The 20,554-nt window shown below is 38.5% G+C and overlaps 1 protein-coding gene across 2 annotated transcripts in view; it reads left to right on the forward strand.

Moving 5' to 3' along the window:
- Positions 1–660: 660 nt before the first annotated feature.
- TRIQK (triple QxxK/R motif containing) overlaps positions 661–20,554 on the forward strand; it is a 45,866-nt gene continuing 25,972 nt past the window's right edge. For both annotated transcript variants that reach the window (XR_014896111.1, XM_085306871.1), the window contains exon 1: positions 661–737. Coding sequence is in view for 1 of the 2 variants with exons in the window: in XM_085306871.1 (XP_085162997.1) it covers positions 677–737 (61 nt within the window). In the remaining variant the exon portion in view is untranslated. The remainder of the gene's footprint in view (positions 738–20,554) is intronic.

Below are 20,554 nucleotides of genomic sequence, written 5' to 3' on the forward strand. Positions count from 1 at the left end.
GAGCAAAAGAGAATACCAGGCAGCAAAAAAGCAGCTCCGTGTAGGAAGAGACAGCGGAGCCCCGGTTCTCACCTTCTCTCTCCACTGTCTCTTCATTTGTCGCTCTCTAGAACCCAGGGTGGGAAAGCAGAGAATATGGGGTATTTTGCTCCCTGGGGAGAGGTGCCAGGAAGGCAGCCCTGGTGGATTTCCCGGAGCAGATTTGGCTTGTGGAGCATGCACGCTGCCTCCTACTAGCTCAGGTTCTTGGGCGTCGTGTGAATGTTTGCCAGCAATAGAGGAGGCTCACAATACTCCACGTGTGCTGTGGTTTACTAAGGAAAAAATATTCTAAAATGAAGTTCAATGGCATCAAGTGCAGAATTACAGTACAATCAGTTTAAATTCTTATGCTTTTTTTTTTTAGTTCAAACTAACAGGCATTCTGTAATGTTAATAAATGATGTAATGGGGAAAAAAGATATTTTTAGATTTTTTCTAATAGTCTTTATAATAGTGATAATTAATTTTAGTACGTCATTGCATTCTGGGTAGACTTATGTCTTTGTTCATAATCTTTTAAGTGTTACTTGCTACATTGTTTTATGTTATACATAGAAGTCATTGCTTTCTTTAGGTGTCTTATTTAGGAGTAATTTTTTTTTCTGCTATTGATAGTGATATTGGATTGAAAACGATGGGTAGAAAAGATGCCTCTGCAGCAAGGACTCCTGTTGACCAATACAGGAAACAAATAGGTAAGAGACCTGAAGAAAAGTCTGTGTGCTTAATTTTTCACAAGTAGGTGAGTTGGTTTAATAACATGTATTATTTCTCCTCAAAAACTGAATTGCTTATAAGCGGGTGAGGCAAAGTAACACATTGTTTAGGAAAACATTTGTATACTGTTGACTAAATCATTCAGCAAAACTTTTTTACAGATAGTGTTTTGTATAACTTGAAAAAAATTCCTTGTTTTATGTTTAGAAACGTTAGCAAAATATATCTGTGTAGTGGCTACATGATACTTCTGAACTGTTGGACCTGTCATTATTCTCCTGTTTGCCTCCAGTTTGAAATATGGACATTTCTAACAAAATTGTGTTCATGCTTTTTAATAATTTTTGGTATGCTGAAAGATACAGGCCTTTACATTGTATAACTAAATTTATTCATATATTAATGACATATTTTTAAAATACATTATTCCCAGTCTTTTCTGTAATGACTTATTGTAGATGTAGGTAACTTCTCCACAAAGCACACTCATGCATCTACCTCCCCAGATATGCACGTTGAGATACAAATCTCTATTTCTTGGCTTAAATGCWAAAAGTGGCTTATTTTTTGGCATCTGTGTTTGAGGATTCTGCCTCTCTAGGTGATAAACAATATTATAAGACACATACAATRTTTTAAAAGTAGATATTTAAATGAAGTACCTTAATCTATACTCTGTTATGTAAGTAAAYGACTTTGTTTTACAGTTGCTAAGCACCTACATCTGTGTTTAAATATGCAGAAAAATAGCAAGTCTCTGGGTAAAAAGAGCTGTTCATAATGTACATTCTCATGATRACAAAKTTAGGGTTATGTGAAAAAATCTTGKTTTTATCRTGTCTTAATTATTTTAGTGTGACATTATTTTAATATAATTGTTTTAATGGGATTTTCTGCATTTAAAGTTGAAAATAAGGGACTGTTTTGTATTTTATTTGTTTTAGATTGCTATAGGATGCTCTGTGTTTCCTATCTTGGGCAGGCTTCCTTGATTAATTCTTTGAAATAGTTAGAAATGTGGTTGAAACTCTTCAAGCACATTTACAAATGGGAAGCAAATATGTTACAGARATTTCAAATAGATGGGCTGTCTGTTTTTGTGCAATTTAGGTTTTGCATAGAAAAACCTTGCTAGGAAGCTGCTACCCAGCAGAAGATGACACCACAATATTTCACCAAAATGGATTTGGTAAGAAGTAAAAATAAAAATAACCCTAGACACTGGTACAAGCTGGGGGGGTGACCTTCTGGAGAGCAGTTCTGCAGAGAAGGACCTGGGAGTGCTGGTGGACAACAAGTTGACCATGAGCCAGCAATGTGCCCTTGTGGCCAGGAAGGCCAATGGTCTCCTGGGGTGCATGAGGAAGAATGTTGCCAGCAGGTCGAGGGAGGTGATCCTGCCCCTCTACTCAGCCCTGGGGAGGCCTCATCTCGAGTACTGTGTCCAGTGCTGGGCTCCCCAGTACAAGAGACATGGAGCTACTGGAGAGAGTGCAGCATAGGGCTACAACGATGATGAGAGGGCTGGAGCACCTGCCCTATGAGGAACGGCTGCGAGAGCTGGGCCTCTTCAGCCTGGGGAAGAGAAGGCTGAGGGGGGATCTGATCAATGTGTACAAGTACCTGAAGGGAGGGTGTCAAGGGGACGGGGACAAAGTCTTTTCAGTTGCTCCATGTGAGGCACATGGCCCCACAAGAGGCAATGGGCAGAAATCGAAGCACAGGAAGTTCCACCTGACCGTGAGGGGGATTTTCTTCGCTGTGAGAGTGACGGAGCACTGGACCAGGTTGCCCAGAGAGGTTGTGGAGTTTTCTTCTCTGGAGATCTTCAAGGCCCGCCTGGATGCAACCCTGTCTACCATGCTGTAGGTGACCCTGCTGYGTGGGGAGGTTGGACTAGATGATCTCCAGAGGTCCCTTCCAACCTTACCGATTCTAAGTGGGAGGCCCTCAGCTCATCTTTAAGATGATTCTTCCCACATAGCTAGATGGTTAAAGAGAGGATTGTTACRTCCACTTTCTAACATTTTCTTGGCATATTTTTTATTATAATCGCTTCTTTTTCAGCTATCTCCTTCGAGGTTGCTTTTCTTCTTATTGTGAACACCTTCATGTGGTTACTCTTGGAGTCATTTTTTTGAAATCCTCCACAGGGTGGAAGAGATCAGTGATCTCGAGAGACATGCTCTGCTCACCAGGGCAACATTCTCATGCATGAAGCATCTCTCATTTCAGCAGGAAATTCTGCTATCCAGGTCCTGCCTTCAGCTGCATCCCCTAAGAACTGACTGGACCACGGGAGACCCAGAGGGGGCGTGAAACAGCCACTGAGTATGAGACTCACTAAAATGACCTCACTGTCTTCCATGGCTTGAGCTATTTCTTGCACATTAACACCACTTGGCACCATGGTTGCACATCTCACACCTGTGTGCCAAGACTGATCAGCTGTGTCCTGAGCAGGAGAGAAGACACTGAGTTGTGGCAAGGAGGCAAGGGAGTGAGAGGATTTATATTGGTGCCCAGCACTCTGAAGGATCCTGTTATGCAGCTGACTCGTGTTTCAGGTTAGCCTTGTATAGCACATTGTCTCAGCAATTTGGCACCTCCTCTGTTATATGATGCAGCACCACGATCTGTTGGATACTGCAAAATACAGCATCTGAGGGATCACATAATAAGCTCATTTTGCTTAGATGTGATGCAACTTKGCAAAAGCAAATGTTAATTATTATAGGGAAGAATCTTGCACTGGCAGATAAATAAACTATATGACCTACAAGGTGTTTTTTCTGTTTCCAGTTTCTGTGACTGTATTATTCCTTAGAGGACTGAGAAGACAATTAAAATRCACTATCTGTTGCCTTTTTCTCTGGTGATAGTTGTTTCAGTTCCAGTTTTAGTTGTTCACTGATATACCCCTGCAGTTTTCCAGTATGCATTATTGCAATTAGTGCATTATTATTAGTGGATTTATAGGTAAAGTTTTATATTTTAGTATTACAGGGGTGTTTGAGTTTAATGTACAAGCATTACGAGCCAGCAGTAGGTCTGGTTCCTGAGCTGAGTTATCCTTCTATTCTCTTTACAYCTTTAAGTGTATTAGTGCAATAAATACAAATTTTATCTAATAAAGAACTTTTCTAGCCATAATGAATATGGAATCATTCATRTTTTGCCATTACTTCTGATTTTTTWATACTCTTTTGCTTTGATGATAATTCATCTATTTAATTCCTTATGATTTGATTTCATTGGCATACTTATTAAAAATTGTACTGGAAGAATTGCAGTTTCGTCTTGAAATCTGGTCATCAAATAAATCTTAGATTTGGCAGTTTACATACCTTTTCAGGATTTCTTTAGTGTGAGAGTTGTTAATAAAAGACCTTCTACAATATGGAATATAGATGCTCTCCAGGACTATGTAGCTTCTGGATGGTTTGTTATTATTTGTGGGATAACAGAGGCAGAAGGCTCCTGAGTTGCAGGAGAAAGWTGTATGCGCACCCTTTCCCCAATAGTTTGCAATCCCAGAAACAGTAGACAAAGGGAKACTGCAGGGGGCCTGTCTTTGAAAACTTCATTTATCACACCCATTTAAGGTTTTAAGCCAGTTCTTGGAATGATTACCATCCTTCTTTTCCAGGGGTTCAAAGTATATGAATTCTTGAAAAATATTAYGATGGACACATGCTGAACAGCTATCTTCTGCTGTCTAATTTAGGCATTATTTTTTAGTTCAGAGTTTACTATTTTATAGCCTTTCTGGATAGAAGGTAACCAGGTTGAAAAAATTTTCGTATCTTTTTTTGCATGAAATATACAGTCATTGAGGAACAATATGTCATAAAATCCTGTCAACTCCAACACAATTTTCAATTAAAGTTTTAGTGCAATAATTTGAACTAAAATCAGATATTTAATTTCATTTTATTCTAAGCTTTCTGTTTTGTTCTGTTTCTGTACAGCATGCCACGTGCTTGCCCTATGCCATGGTTTAAGTTCATGTGTTGACTGGTTCAGTTTAGCCTTTTTCCTTTTTTTTTTCTCCCTCATGGCTGCAGGATTACTTGGGTTTTGCTTGCTGCTATGCCATTAGCAGTTGTTTTTTGCTTCAGTGGCATTTTCAGAGGACTCCTCCAGAATAAAGATTGATAGTACTCTTTTCTGTCAGCTGGCTTTCAGCCACCTCTCTTACCATCAGCCAAAATCTGTCTGTAGTGCCTCTCGTTTCCAGCAGCGGCCCTGCCTTTTCCCCAGGGAATAGAGAGAGGCTTTTACTTATCAGACCAAAGTGACGCTGGCTTCTCAAAGACTGTCCCCAAGTGAGACAGAGAGTAACAGCAGCAACCTTTTCAAACTCGCCTAGGTTGTGCCAGGAGAAGGCGAGGAGGAGGAAGGAGAACGCCGAGGGAGTTTTTATGTGTTCGGTCCCCTTGAGCAGCCAAGGCTTTAGAGGAAGCATGGGGAAAAGTAGTTGTAATGCTCTTTACTCAGCTCGCTCTCAAACAGACAAAAATATGCCTGAGTGTGCACTTACACGCACACATAGACACACGCGCGCGCATGCAGCCCCGTAAGGTGGCAGAAAGCAGTGAACTCTTTTGCGTAGCTTTTACTTATCACTGCTGCTGTTTGTGCTGCTGTGCTTAATTTGCTGGGATTGGAGGAAAGGTGTTAGTAAGTAGGCATCTTTCTGCATTTATGTAGCTTTGCTTCACAAATGCTATGAAAATAGCAACAGGTTTTGCACCATATTTGCTTTGTTTACTGTTATGGGTGCTTTAAGATCCCAGAACAATTCCACATGTATATTTTTCATCCTTCTTCATCTGGTGTGTCACTTGTTCAGCATAGGAGCTGYGGGATTTGTGGGTAGTGTTCATGACTCGTGTGATTGCGTGGATCCTAAGCAGGCATACTGAGAGGATTATAGTATAACTAAAACCTGGTCTACAAATCAGGAATAGACATGGTTTTGGCTCACATTACTATTGTGTTGCTGTAACATAACTTTTCATAAGGAGAGATTGTTTGCCGATCATTCAGGCTCCAATTTGTAGACTCAAAGGTCTGCTTGTTGTCTGCTCCGTATCCTTTGACTTGCCAGCTTGATCCTTTAGGATCTGAAACTTATACAGGCATGGCGCTCAGGATCACTGGAATAAATGAGGCYTTCCACAATCCCATGGGAAGGAATACAATTTATGAATGAAAATCACTTTTTTGGGGGGGAGAGGGGGGTGGAAAGCAGAAGGTGCTAGGCCATGCATGATGGGTCTCTTGTGGTGGTGCTTGTTAGCATAACATAGACAAACCAGTGCAATTGTGAAAGAGGCCTAGGTAATGGTCCAGGAGACGCTCGCATGTAGCAACACAAGGAGAAAAGAAAGAGAAATATTAACTTGAACTAACAGCTGAAAACTTGAGRGTAAAGGGACTCCTTTTTTACTCCTTCTCAGCATGAGGAACTGGTGGCTAGTCCAAAAGAAAGGCATCTCATCCCAAGGTCAAAGGCTGTGCTCCCTCAGTATCCCTGACCGCCTAGAGAAGAGCTATGGTCTTGCAGCTGTAGCACCCTGAGCTGAGCTAGGCTCTGGTGCCTCCCAGCCTTCTGCACAGAGCAGCTCCATTGGCAGCTGTGTTATTGCAAAACCCCCCCCCCCAGTCCTAGTTTTCCAAACCAAGAGTTATTTCTGGTACTACAGTTGTGCTGACTGATGGAAGGAATAGATCTTGAGGAGATGGATGAGCAGGAGAGGACTAGAAACACTATGAATGTCCCYTGCTCTAGCCACCAGCTCAGTGGCCCGGAAGGACCTGGTGCCCCCTTCTCTCCACAGGGAAGTCATTCCCACCACAGTTGCAGGTTGCCATATCCAATTGCCCTTCTGCTAAAATAAACTGATTTTAGCTGGGAGAACATCAGTTCCATCTTAGGGTTCATTAGGGTTCTCCCTTTACTGTGTTTACCTCACCTTTTTTTTCTGCTTTCCCTTATTGTTCACCTTCCCTATTTTTTTKCAGCATTAATGTCCCTCTTCCTTCCCTATCCTGATTAGTGCAGTACATACTCAAACTGGCCACTAATATTTTGCCTGCTCAGATCAAAAAAGAAAAAAAAAAGTTATATTTTGATATTTCCTTCTGAAATAATTAGATACTTTGAAATAAAACATTTTTGTTGTTTTTCAGGGAATGCTTGTTAGCAGCATCAAAATTTTAGATTTTTGATTCTGAAACAACAGCAACAACAATATTTGGACYGAATTTGCACTGAAACTTCAAAATTGCACAATTTGTCAGAAAACAGTAATTCCTAAATGTTTTATCTATTAAGAGAAGGCAGAGGACAGAAGGTAGCATTTTGGTCTTTGAGACTGGTTGTGCCATCACAAACAAATGTATAACAGGATAGATGTTAATGGAATGAAAATTCTCCACCCTCTTTGCTGGAATAGGCTTTTTTTCACGTATTTGATAGAAGCAAACTATTCACTGGGGGAAAGCTAAGGAGAAAGAAAGTTCAGAAGAAACAAATACCTGCTATTCTGGCTGTCTTATTTTGAGTAGAGACAAAAACAAAGACTAGAATTTATTAGAGGGGGAAAGCAACCCAAGAAACTGATGGGCAACTCTAGTGCATCACATTCTTTTTGCATGTAGAACGTTACATTTAACCACTTGAATTTTCTAATAAGAATTTTATAATAAGTGCATATAATAAAAAGAAGTAGGAAAAAAAATCTTTCTCTTTTAGCTATTATGTGAGAGTGTTAGCAAATTTTAGAATTTTTCGTATGCTAAGGTTCATACCTTACGGTGATGTACCATGTGTAGTCCTTTTTCTTTTGCTTGGAGGGAGGAGTGAAGGAGAATGAATTTCTTTTTCATAAAAATTGAACTATATTTTTTGGTCAGTGATTGCTGCTTTCATTTCATTTTTGTGCCAGAAGTGTAATTTCTTGGAAAAATAATGCAAGAGCAGCTGAGGGAAACACTACTATGAAGTGAAACTTAGGCTAGCTAAAGTAGTGCAATCCACATTTTATGGCTATTGGGATGATTTTAAATATGTTCTGTGAAGACTGGTGATGGATTTTAAGCTTAAAATCATATATGATATGTGATCATTTATTTTTAAAGTCCAAAGCAGTAAAGTTGTATTTTATTGCCTTGGCTCGGAGCATCAAGGGATGGTAGGTCTGGGTATGTACTTGTGTTTGTATGGATGTTGTTTACTTTTCATTTACCGCGGCAGGTGCAGTCCCAGTTTGAACAGGGAAGCTGCAGAGCTGTAGATCTGGGAGTACATGATGTAGTGTGGGAGAGTTTGCATGCACGATACAGTGACTATAAGGAAGAAGATGGTGTGTGTATCCTACTCCTTTCCCACCTGTTACCTCCCCACAGTAAATCCATATTGTTTCTTTGAAATTGTTTGATTATACTAGTTTTACAGTACTTTTATACTACACTTGTTTAGTACTTTTATACAGATGAAGGCTCACAGTCTGCTCTGTTTTTAGTCTCATCAACAATATTACCATTTCTTCAGTGGAGTTTCTGTGAATTTTTTTCTAGGTGCACATGAGAGTGAAATATGACACACAATTTCCAATTGCTCTACTGCATTTTGGTATTACTGCAAGCATTTGCAATTCCTGTAGAATATCTGGTGTCTAAAGGACTCTTGGAGTGACACATATTTGCACTTGTACTTATTCTGAGCTGCCTGATCCAATTGTTAATGGATTCATTTTTGCAGGCAAAAATATCATCCTAACCTCTCTGCATCCTTTCCAAAATACATAAAGATTCCATTATAGACACATAAGCATGTATATATTACATTCAGAAGCAGAGCAATTCAACTTATTTATGAATTCTTGTACCAGGCTTTGAAAATCTTAGCTCATATGCATTAAGGGTGGACCTCAAAGTACTCATACCGGAATGTGAATCTCTAAGTCTGGCTTTACGCACCCATTTGAAAAAAAATCTCAAACATCATTTGTATATGTATACAATATTCATTTCTATGCATTCTCTCTCTGTGTGCGATGTGATTAAAGGTAGCAATATGTCAGTATAAATACAAGGAAAGGTGGGTAGTGAACAAGAAATTAGATTTCCTATTATTTCATCATAAGTAGCAGTGCAGAGAGAAGGTATAAGAATGAAATGTCCAGTGCATGTTTCCACAGATGTGTTTAATAGATATTTAAGATGGACATAATGCATACTTGTAACTTGTATTTCTTTGGTTATAGTATTGCAAAGTGTTGTTCTATTTTTTCTGATGCAGTTAAGTTTTGTCCAGCCATTGTCCCACAGTGGAATTTGGAGTCCTTAAATTTCCATGGATGCTCCTCTGTCTGGACCTAGCAGTAATGAATGCAGCAAGAAGTCTGGAAAGCACTGCGGAGGCCACTGGAGTAAAAATGGCATATAATTCCCCTGTCTCAATTCTGTTCCTTTCAAGAGGTTTTTCTGGAGTGACTTGTGTACTTCATCTATGAGGACGTGACAGTAGATCAGCAGGCATTGCACCTATTTATGGCCAGAAAAAAAAATCTGTGTTAGATTTCCATGTTCATCATAAACATGACCACAGATCAGTCATCTGGCTTTTGTAGGATCAACTTGTAACAATTTTGTTCTCATTGGTGATGGCTATCATGTGGTCTATTACTTGCACGTTGTCAGAGATTTATGTAACTTATCTGTATTAAAAATATCTTTTTTTCAGTGGAAGCTTTTGCTTCTATTACACTTTATTTTGGAAGTAAGAAATTAGGACCAGACTACGTTGTGACTTACAAGGTCTTGAGCTATTCATGTGGTGTCTACTAGGCCCTGCGTATTACTTCTCAGGCTTTGAGTGCTGGATGGGCATTGAAATAACAGTGCAGCGGGAGAATCATCTTAGCTCAAACTACTCAAATAAACATATAGAAAGAGCCGTTGTTTAATATGTATTAAAGTTACATTCAAAGTTATTTTGAGGTGTTTCATTGGTGTAGCAATTGGATCAGTGCAGCAAAGCATTGTGAAGTGAATGAAGAGCTATAAAGTGACAAGTGGAATGTAGGAAACCAAATAATCTGCTCTGATTGAGTGATTAATATTAATGTATTTGCAGATAATATAAGGCAAGTCACTAACCTGTTATCTCTGAAATACTTTACTTCAAATCTGATCCTTGTAATAATCCCAGCTATGTGGATATTGTATTTGCCATAGGACCAACTGAGTGGATTTTGCCCTGTTAAGCTATAAATACTGTTCTAAACTAACCCATATATTAAATAATGAACTAAATACTTTTCAAATTTTTAAATTGCATATTAAATAGGAAATGTGGGAAAGATCTACCTTTTCCTTAGTTTATGTTCTGTGAATGTCTTATCACTATCACTATATTTTTATTGTTGTTCTAAAATTTGTAGCAGAATTGATATTCTGAATTGTGACTTTTGATTTTTCATTAAAAAATGAACAGTGATTTCAGAATGCATGTTGTGTTTATTAGAATTAATTTCCCTACAATGTTTTAGCAGAATATCCATGGGCTTTCTTGTTTGTAAGAACTGGGGATTAGATGATCTAGATATGATAGGTAACAGGATGTGACACAGCTCAACACTAAATCACTTGTTCAGGTTCAGTCTAGGTGATAGTCATGGGATGATGGTAACTACCTGGCAGATGTTGGGTGGCATTTATGATGCAATGTTTGTGCATTCAGTTCCTAGTGGAAAAGTGTTGAAAAACATAATGTTGTTGGCAGTTAAAACAGAGAGGAGCTGGATAATGAACTAGCATATGGAGTGAAACAGTGTCTCAGCATTAGATGTGGTCCTGTCAGCTCAAGGTTATTGCATACTGATAAGAGAGTGGCCCAGATTCACTGCAACCGTTGCAAGGAAGACTGAAATCATAGAGTACGTTAGATCCCTCAGCTTTGGACTGTTTGAGCATGGTGCTCGTGCTGTATTAGCCTGTCAGCAGTGCTAATTAACTTCACCATGATGCTATATGTTATGGCACTGCATTTTCTGGTTTGAAGTTGGTTTGCACCTGATCAGAGCATAGGCAGAATGAATGCGCCGCTGTTTGTGTAGCCATAGCCTGAGGGACATAGCCTGAGTCAATGTAACTTAGCAGCTGGAAGAAGTTTTAAGTTAAAATAAAATGCAAGTTGAGCCACCTAGGAGTTTTGCAAGCATTGACTGAGCATTATAAGAATCATTTCCACAGGCATTGCTGCAGGTGAGAGGTCTCTGAGTTTGGCCTGGTGATTCACATCTGCACTTCTAAATTAAATAAGCTTTGGACTGTTTTTTGGCATAGAAGCCAACTGGCATTGAATGAACCTGACCATACTGTTAAACTCTTTTATGTCCCAAGCAATGGGGTTGTATGCAAACTGCTTATTGGAAATTGCTCGAGGCCCATGTTAGCTCTTGAACCATGCATAGGAATGACTTGGGAGAGTTTTAGTTACCTTGAAGACAAACTGTGCCAGACACTATTCTAAGAATTTGACAATACAAACAATTGATTTTCAGTTCTTATTGCCATTRTATAATGTGTTGATACACCTGCCACCAGATAGCCAAAGGGTGCAGTTTGACATTACAAAGTGATCATTAGCAACACCTACTTAAGATACCTGACTCTCACTACTTGTTCCTGTCCCCAGGTTACAGGGTACTGTGCCATCATTTGTGATGGCACAGCTGTTTAAGTGGTCATTTTGATCCAGTTTAAAGAAAAAATTGTGCTGGGTGTTTTTTTTTTTTTTTTCAGTTGAGTCAATTCCCTGATCTGCTTTATCAACTGACTGCATGCAACTGAGCTAATATAAATAAACGAGCAGGATGACACACTGCAGGAACTGAATCACGTGGCAAAAGTCAGGGCAACAAGTGCCATAATCAAGTATTGCTGCTAACTGTACTGTAAGGCTGAGCCACAGCTCCAGTGAATTTAGGAGGAATCTTTGATCTGTCAAACAAGCAGATTGAACAGATTAGAAGGAAGTGTAAGAAAGATTAGTTTCCTGTGCAGGCTTTCCTTGACTTGCTAAGAATCACCTCTGATTTCATTCCAAAGGTGTCTGTAGGTCAGGTCAGTCCTACTTGCTGAATTATGGTATGAATAGTAAAAATGATAGTTTAAAACCTTATATTTTAAAAGGTATTTTGCATTGTCTGCAGTGAACAATAATGTTGTCTTTCATAGGTCTAGAAAGTACAASGAGACCTGAACATAGCTCTTTTGAGCCACACCTTTTTCATAATGTTCAGGTGTAGTATGGTGTATTGTGTCTACTGCACATGTGATCAGAAGAAATGGAGTGAAATGGCTAGTAGGTTTATATCTGAAGAAATGCTTTTCCAGAAAAGATAGACTGCAGTCTTCTGTGTCTTTTCTGGAACAGATGGGTACTATGCAAACTGGAATGAATGGCACAGGGAAAAACATTGAATAAATTGCAAATCAAATAGGTATAACCCTTAACATACTTCAGAGTGTGAAGTATCTTAGAAAATCAACCTGTTAAGTACATTACCAGATGGAAATGACTGGGAGAGTTACAAGAAAATCAGACTCATGTCTGCAACACCGGAGCCCTGTGTATCTTGAAAAGAGGCTTGGAAAACCACAGAACACATAGCATATATTCCGTGCAGGAGCTTCTGACCAAATGGCTTACTGGAAGAAGCAAATATGACCTGTTGTTTGTGCAGAGAAAACTATCAGATTCTAATGAGAAATCATCATGAAAGGGATAAAGGAGAAAGTGCATTTTACTGTTCGTGAGAGAAGGAGAATAAAATGTTTTGGCTATGGCAAAAGCAGAAAATAGAAGTCCSTGAAAGATGGTCTTTCCCATTCTAGTTCTACTACTGGAACAATATGAGGAATTAAAGAGCATGGTTCAGTGTTAACTTTTTTGCTTTATCTAGTTACCTTTTAGGCAATTTTTAGTCTGAATAGAAGCACTTCTGATGGTAAGAGATCGTGAGCTGGAAAGTCAGATTTTACTATGGTGGAGGTTTGTTATGGATATCACAATACTGAATTTAGCAGAGTTACTTTAGATRTGCATCATTTTAAGTGGGAGCAAGTTCCAATTCCTAAGTGTGAAAATAAGATAAATCACAGAATCACAGATCACAGAACAGTTGAGGTTGGAAGGGACTTCTAGAGACCATATAGTCCAACTCATCTACTCAAGCAAGGTCACCTGGAACATGTTGCCCAGGATCATGTCCAGACAGCTTTTGAATATCTCCAAGGATGGAGACTCTACAACCTCTCTGGGCAGCTTGCTGCAGTGCTCAGTCACCCTCACAGTAAAGAAGTTTTTCCACATGTTCAGACAGAGCCGCCTGTGTTTCAGTTTGTGTCTGTTGYCTCTTGTCCTGTCACTGGGCACCAGTGAAAAGAGTCTGGCCCCRTCCCCTTGACACCCTCCCTTCAGATACTTGTACACATTGATMAGATCCCCCCTTCAGTCTTCTCTTTTTCAAATTGAWGAGCCTCAGCTCTCTCACCCTTTCCTCATACGAGGGATGCTCAAGTCCCCCTTCATAGCCATCTGCTGGACTCTCTCCAGTAGCTCCATGTCTCTCTTGTACTGGGGAGCCCAAAACTGGACACAGGACTCAAGATGTGGCCTCACCAGGGCTGATTAGAGGGGCAGGATCACCTCCCTCGACCTGCTGGTAATACTCTAATGCAACCCACGATACCACTGAATACCATTTAAACTCTAGAAAGGCTTATTATGTTGCTTCCAGTTTTGTTTATTGTCTTTTGTCAAAATATTATCAAAGAAGTGTGTACATTGATAGAAGTGGATAATCCAGCTTTATTTCTAGATTTTATAATCCAGGTAAACACTGGAACGAATTGCCCAGAGAAATTTTGGAATTTCCTTCTTTGGACCAGATTTTTCAGAACTCAGTTGTACAAGGCCCTGAGCAACCAGATCTAACTTTGAAGTTACCCCTGCCTTGAGCAGATAACTAGGTAGCCTCCAAAGATCCTTCCAACCTGAATTATTCTGACATTTYCTGTGTTTATTCTCATGTGTTTCTGAAATACAGGGAATTTTGGCTCAGAACTGTAGCAGCATAAAGTCCTGTCACAGTAAAGGTTCTCAAAGATGTCTAAGCTTCCTTTGCTTGGACAAATAGAGAAACCAAAAACTGATGATGTGATACTTGTCATATTGAAGGAATATCAGGATGGGCTGTATCAACATCTTAATGCTTGATTTATAAATCTTTAGTTTGTTGATGAGCTCACTACCAATGCTGCAAACTCATCAACTGAAACCTCAGAGGAAAGGTCCCCTTGTTTCTGCTCATCATCCAAATCATGGCCATGAAATAAAGTGTATATTATCCCTGTATGTATTTCAAGTAAARATAGGAARTATTAAAGCTTTTGGATAGGGCACWGGTAACAGTGCATTTGAAGTTTTGAGCACTAATTTGGCCATGCATATTTAAGGAAAAAACTGAATTAAAATTGAAAGAAAGATGTTGAAAGAACTACTAGAGTAACCAAGAAAATTTCATTTCTTCTTGTCATAGACAAGATATRTCAAGTCATGTCTTCTTGGCGTGATTTTTGAGTCAACATGTTTGGCCTAGCCAAATACAAGCTAAGATAAATATGATTGCTTTCTGTAAATATATTGGGGTAAACACCAAGAGAGATATAAGTCTATATATACTCCATCTATAACTGGATATAAACTGGCTGTAGACAAATCTGGAGACTAGAAGGTAATTTCTAAAAGGAAATTGAGGCTCTGGAGTGATGTCCTGCTTGTAGTGCTACAGGGGGAAAAAAAAGAAAGAAAAGAAAGAAAAAGAAAAGCTCTCCAGCATGTTTTCAAATTGATCATTCTGATCAATTTTGAACAAAACTGAATGATATAGATGCCTGCATTAACAGAGAACTGGATTTCAGTAGTTCACAAAGTCCTTTCTAGTCATATGTTCCATATGGACAAGATTTTACTGTGAAGCGAGCAGCTTTCTGAGATATTTATAGCTAAAAATATATTTGGAAGGATTACCATAACTTTCTGCCTGGAGTTTTACTTTAGGAAACATTAATACTGAATATTTTCACCAAAATCAAAAATTCAGGAGRACTGAAGAACATAATCCTGAATTTCACCAGCTTTTTCCTTGTTGAACTGAATAAAAAGTTCTTGCTGAGAGTTCAGGCTGAGAGGAGAAGGGTGAGAGAAAAGGGACACAATTTCTCTGGTAACATTAATCTTTGCTTTTTAATGCTTGTGTTCTCTACATAAAATGGCAAAACCATCAAAACAACACAGGTTAAAAACCCAGAAACCTGAATATTTCCGCAGTATTATTGTTCCTGTTTCTATTTTTTTATAAGGTGCTGGGTACATTTGATGTTGTTGCCTTTTTTATTTTTCATTTTACACAAGTGCAATCTAGTCTAGTTAATAAGTACAGTGTGCAGTCTCTTTGAGGAGCCCTAATTGTACATCCTTGACTGGACTTTCCTATCTCACCTCTTGGTCCTAGCCTTGCAACATGCCCACTGACAAGAATAAGATGTGACTCAGGCTTTCTTATAATTAAAAAATGTCAATGGGAAACTAAAAAATGGTTCATAACAAAGACTTCTGGGAATTAGCTTATCTCCAGAGGGAGAGAAAGGAGAAGCACATAGTGTTTGTAGGTTGTCGAGGAACCTGGGAACATTCAGTCATTTGTTTCATTCAGTCAGTAAATAGGAACAATTTGGAAACAGTTTATAGCAGGTGCCAAAGATGTTACAGTAAGGTCATGGTAGTAAGAGACATCTCCATTGCATACAGCACTGACTAAAGTGCTTTTCTTAGGTTGAGTTTTCCTTCTAAAATGAAATAATCTTTATAATTGATTGAACAGCATATGCAGAATCAGTTATTTCCCAAGAATGGTTTTAACCTAGTTTAGCACATTTTTGATGAAATACTTGTGAGTTTGCAGCATTAAACATTACTGAAACCCTTGGCATAAAACTTCTCTCATGTAATTACACTCCGCTACAAGGGTGCTCTGGAAGAGCTTCATTCTCAGTAAGTCTGAGAGAAGGTGGAAATATTGGTGGAAGTGGGATGATGGGGAAATACCTGGAATGGAAAATGATTGTGATACCTGTATTTATTTGGACTTTTAGTCCCTGCCATAACACAGGCATGTCAGCTATGGCTGCCATGATCATGGGGTGGGATACTGGCATTAGAGAAAGATGAGTGAGACTGTCAGTGTGTTTTGCTGCTTCCTAACAGCCAGTAAGAAATTATTAATTAGAACATATGCATAAAGTTAGCATTGTAGTTCTTCTACACCTTTGGATTTTGCACCTGAGATTTCACTTCAATATACAACCCAAAGAAYGTTCAACAAAAATGTAAAACATAATTTGACAAAAATCTCCTCTTTGTGTATGTTTCACTCAAATGTTAGTGGCAATAGTTTTAATAATTTAGTGTAATCTGTACTGCATATACAAAATTCTTTTGCTAAATTCTTGCAATTTGGAGTAATCAGATCTGCTGGCTTTCCTGTGGATCTAGGAGAAGAATGTCTGTTGTAAGGACTGCATTGTTCCTAAAGGTGAAGAAGTGTCTTCTTTCTTCTGAGGAACTGAAGTTGTTCAAAAACAGACTATTGAGGGGGTATTTTATTTTATTTTGTGGGATAAGAGTTTCCTATATCTATCTATYTATGAAATGAGACATTCACAAAGACAATTCATTCCAAATGTAAGACAAAACACCAGGCTGTGAAAAACTGAAAAATGACTAAAAAAGAAATGCATTGGCTGTTTATCACTTGGCATGCTATRTATAATACATATGTTCTTTCTGTTATTTTTAAGAAACAAAATTAATCAGAATRGGAAATGTTAGTAGTGAACTTTTCAGGTAGTTTATTAATAACCTCTTTTATCTGCCTTAAGCAATAAATATCTTTTCTTTTTGGAGTGCACTGCCAAGGCAGTTGATGGATTCTCTCTGTTGATGTCTGCACATCGGGACTAGTCCCATGGTAGATGCACTTCAACTAAGCCTGTRCTACTGTGGTGCATGGGTGAAATTCTATGATGTCCTGCATTTGCATGCTAGGTCACTACAGAAAGATGTAGTTTCTGTAGAATCACTAAATGAAGGGACTTCTCAAGCATGAAAAAAAAATTGGGGAGGGAAGGATGATACTTAGGACCTTTGYGATCAGACCTAAGTCAATATAAAGAGTTTGTGAGGAAACAGTGTTCTAGTTACAAACAGGCATTGCTAAAAGTTGGTTTTCTGTKTGATTTAGAGAATTTTGGTATGTTTTTAAATTCTAAACACTGGAATTTCCATGTGTAAGGATTTATAAATATTTAACATGCATTTTTTAATGAATAAGAAATTGATGTTAAGGGTCAGTAACAGATTCAGTTACTTTTTCAGGTACTTTTTAATTGTTTCTCATTACATTTGTAAATTTAAATGTAAAAACTTTAGAAATAAATTAATATAGACTCTCAGAGAATCACCTTGAATAGATAGTATTCATGATTATTTTTACACTTCTATTACACTATCAAATTTTTGATGAGTATCAAAGTCTTAAGAAGAGAAACTTCGAAAGGTCATGAAATAATATTATGTAGGATCCAGGAATAGAAAACAGCTCCATACTTTTTCTACTCAAATAGAATATTTTTCCAGAAGATAGGCTAGTTTCTTCAACAGTCATGACAGATTTTAACTATTTCTTACAAGAGGTGACACTCTTAAAAGGTTATCTCATAGAATTAAATTTCAGGAAAAAAGATTTTGGGAGAACTTCTTTTTTTCTTTTCTTTCTTTCTTTTTTTTTATTTTTTTTTTTTTTTGGTAAACTTCCCTACTACACACCCTTCATTATTTAAGTTAAATAGTGTAGCAAGGTTTAAAATAAGACTATTACTGAAACAGACTGACTTGGTTTATAAAAATATCAACACAGAACTGATGCTGATGGAAATGAACACAGAATGGTCCCAGGTAAAGTCAAAAGGCCCCAGGTAAAATCAGAATGACGATAATGTAATGGTAAAATTACAGCATTTAATTGTCCTTTGTATATACCTAAAGAGAAAGTGTGGAGTAGCCTACTCTGCGTGACATACTGAACATTGCAGTATTTGTGAGTGGATACCAGAGACTCTCCTGCAAGGCAGTTAAGTCCAGTCCTGAAGTCAGGAATGAGAGGCCATAGATTTTATGTGCTTTAACACACTACACATGCAGACATAGTTCATTTTCTACAAGCTGCCAGAAAGGGGAAAGAAAAAGATGGAGTAATATGTCTGGAAAAATATAGATAAGTTTAAAAGTCAGCCAGTCTCTAGCCTTTCTTTTTGTAGTAGCAGGCTTTAATGTCTTAACACAAACACAGATCTCATTGTTGGCTGTAGCTCAGTTTGGCTTTTGAAGGTAAAATTGTGTCTTCTAATATACTTCAAGACATTATTACACCTTTAGTTCTGAGGTCCATAAACCATTATTCTGGATACTCATAAATATGCATTTCCTTTACGCTTTTAAGTAAGTAAGCTGCTATTGCTGTCATTCACTTTTAGTTAAGACCTGTCAGCTGGTGTTTCTGTTGAAGGCAAGAAGTTTAAATTATGAGTGAACTGAAGATATGTATTTCTTAGGAGTGCTAAAATTATGAGTGAGTTGGAGAGATTATTCCTCACAAGTAATTTTAGGATCCCARGGGATAATTGTGATATGTACAAGAGATGTTCCCTTCTCCACTAATTCCATTAAAAGCCCCTGATTTCTGCGTTGCTGGTGAGTGAAACTCCAAAACCCTGCCTTTCCGTCTTACATAATCACTTTCACAGTATCCTTTAGCATCCACCTCTGCTAAAAATGTCAGTGCGTTGACTCCTGCAGTGACAGTGATATATAGGTCTGACAAAGCATCTTTTGCAATAAGCTTCATTGAAGTGAGACTTGTAATTGCTGACAGTATTACTGGAAACCTTTTACTTAGACAGTATTAATAAATTACAACTTCTGTTTTGGGATGGCGTTGTAATATACAGCTGGTCCAGAATGATATGACTCTTACAAGTAAGGAATTACTGCATGTTGGCAGACAGCATCCAATTTATTTTCAATTCAGAGAAAAGCATTATCCACTGGATAAGACTCTGGACCAGGAGTTAAGACATTCAGGATCACAGTTGTGCCATTCTTCTGGTGTATGACCTCGTGCAGGTCTCACTCAGACATCTTTTGTTCCTTTCACTTTTTAGCTTGTGTCATTCTYCTTGGTGTGTGATCTGACAGTGATTATTCATACAGTATCCCTCTCTTAGGTGAAACCCAGGAATCTCATATTCAGGCTAAATCTGTAAATTCAGTTCCTTATTCACAAGTTCTAACTCCAAACCAGATATTATTTGGTCCAGAATCTGCAAATCTTTCTTGGGCACGTTGTGACGAGTGATGAATTGACAGTAAGTCAGTCTGAAGCAAAGAAAAGAATCTTAGCAGCAATAATACAGGTTAATGTTAAAAAAAAATTCCGGCTCGACAAAGAAAGTATTAGAGAAACGAACCTAGTTTCTCCTTTGCTGCACTGTTTCTGTGTCTCGCCTCTGCTAAGGAACGTCCCAAAGCAGAACAGCTGGACATGTGAGGCTGAGGAAAGCCTGTGGCTCCTGGGAAAGGGCTTGTGAAGGAGGCAGTTTTCCGAGGCCAGCGCTCTGCAGCTGCAGGGACGGAGAGGGAGAAGGGGCGATTCCAGTTCCATTCAGTGCTGCAGTCTCCATGGGACATCTCCCAGGAACTGGTCCCCTCTCCTAATGAGGTCGAACCCATCAGGTAGTGAGGAGTTAACTATAACAGAGTGAGAGACATCCTCCCCTCCTAAAACACCATTGCCCCTTTRTCCAGAAGGTTTAATATTATTATTAAAGTACTTGACCATGTTGTGGTGCTTATTCAGCAGCTGTGGTTGTCAATGGTCAAAATGATGGTTAAAATGATCTAGCACTAGACTAGCATGATATACCAGAGTAACTGGGAATAAATTTCAGATTACTGGTATTGGAAACATTTTTCAGGAAGTGGTTGGTTTGGCCCTGTTCACGTACTCGGAGGATAAACTTATTGTTAGAGTTGTAGTCAAGAAGAATTTTTCACTGCATAAGATTCACTGGAACTGTTGAGGGGGTTTCCTTTAGTGGGGAATTAGGGGCGGGACATCTTGCTTTTTTGCAGTGTGTGCCATGATCTGCCTCTAGAATCATGAATATATTTTTCCTAAAATATTTCCCAGTAAAGACTCTTTAACCTCTCCTGTGACCTCAGTCTCTCCTGTTCTATATAGGGTCAAAAGAAAGTAACTTTATGCAAGATAGTGGGAAATTTTTCTGGCTATGTGATTACGGAGGTAAGAAAGCAGAATAGATATTTTATGGAACACCTGTTATATGGATATGTTTTATTGTGGGCAAATGAATTTGATGACCTGGTCATCAGTCGCTATATTTTTCTTTGTTGTCTTTTAAGTGTGCTCACTAGAGAACTATTAGTAGTATTTTTCTACCTTCCTACRTAAGTTCCTATTGGAACTCACCTCTAGTAATTACACAGCCAACATCACAATAACAAGGAAACAGATGGGACATATAATATTCATAAATTATTGAATGAAACTCCCTCATCCTTCACAATAAGCTCTTC

The sequence above is a fragment of the Rhea americana genome, unplaced genomic scaffold (assembly GCF_003343005.1).
Source record: "Rhea americana isolate MKP2758 unplaced genomic scaffold, rheAme1 scaffold_0, whole genome shotgun sequence".
Lineage (NCBI taxonomy): Eukaryota > Metazoa > Chordata > Aves > Rheiformes > Rheidae > Rhea > Rhea americana.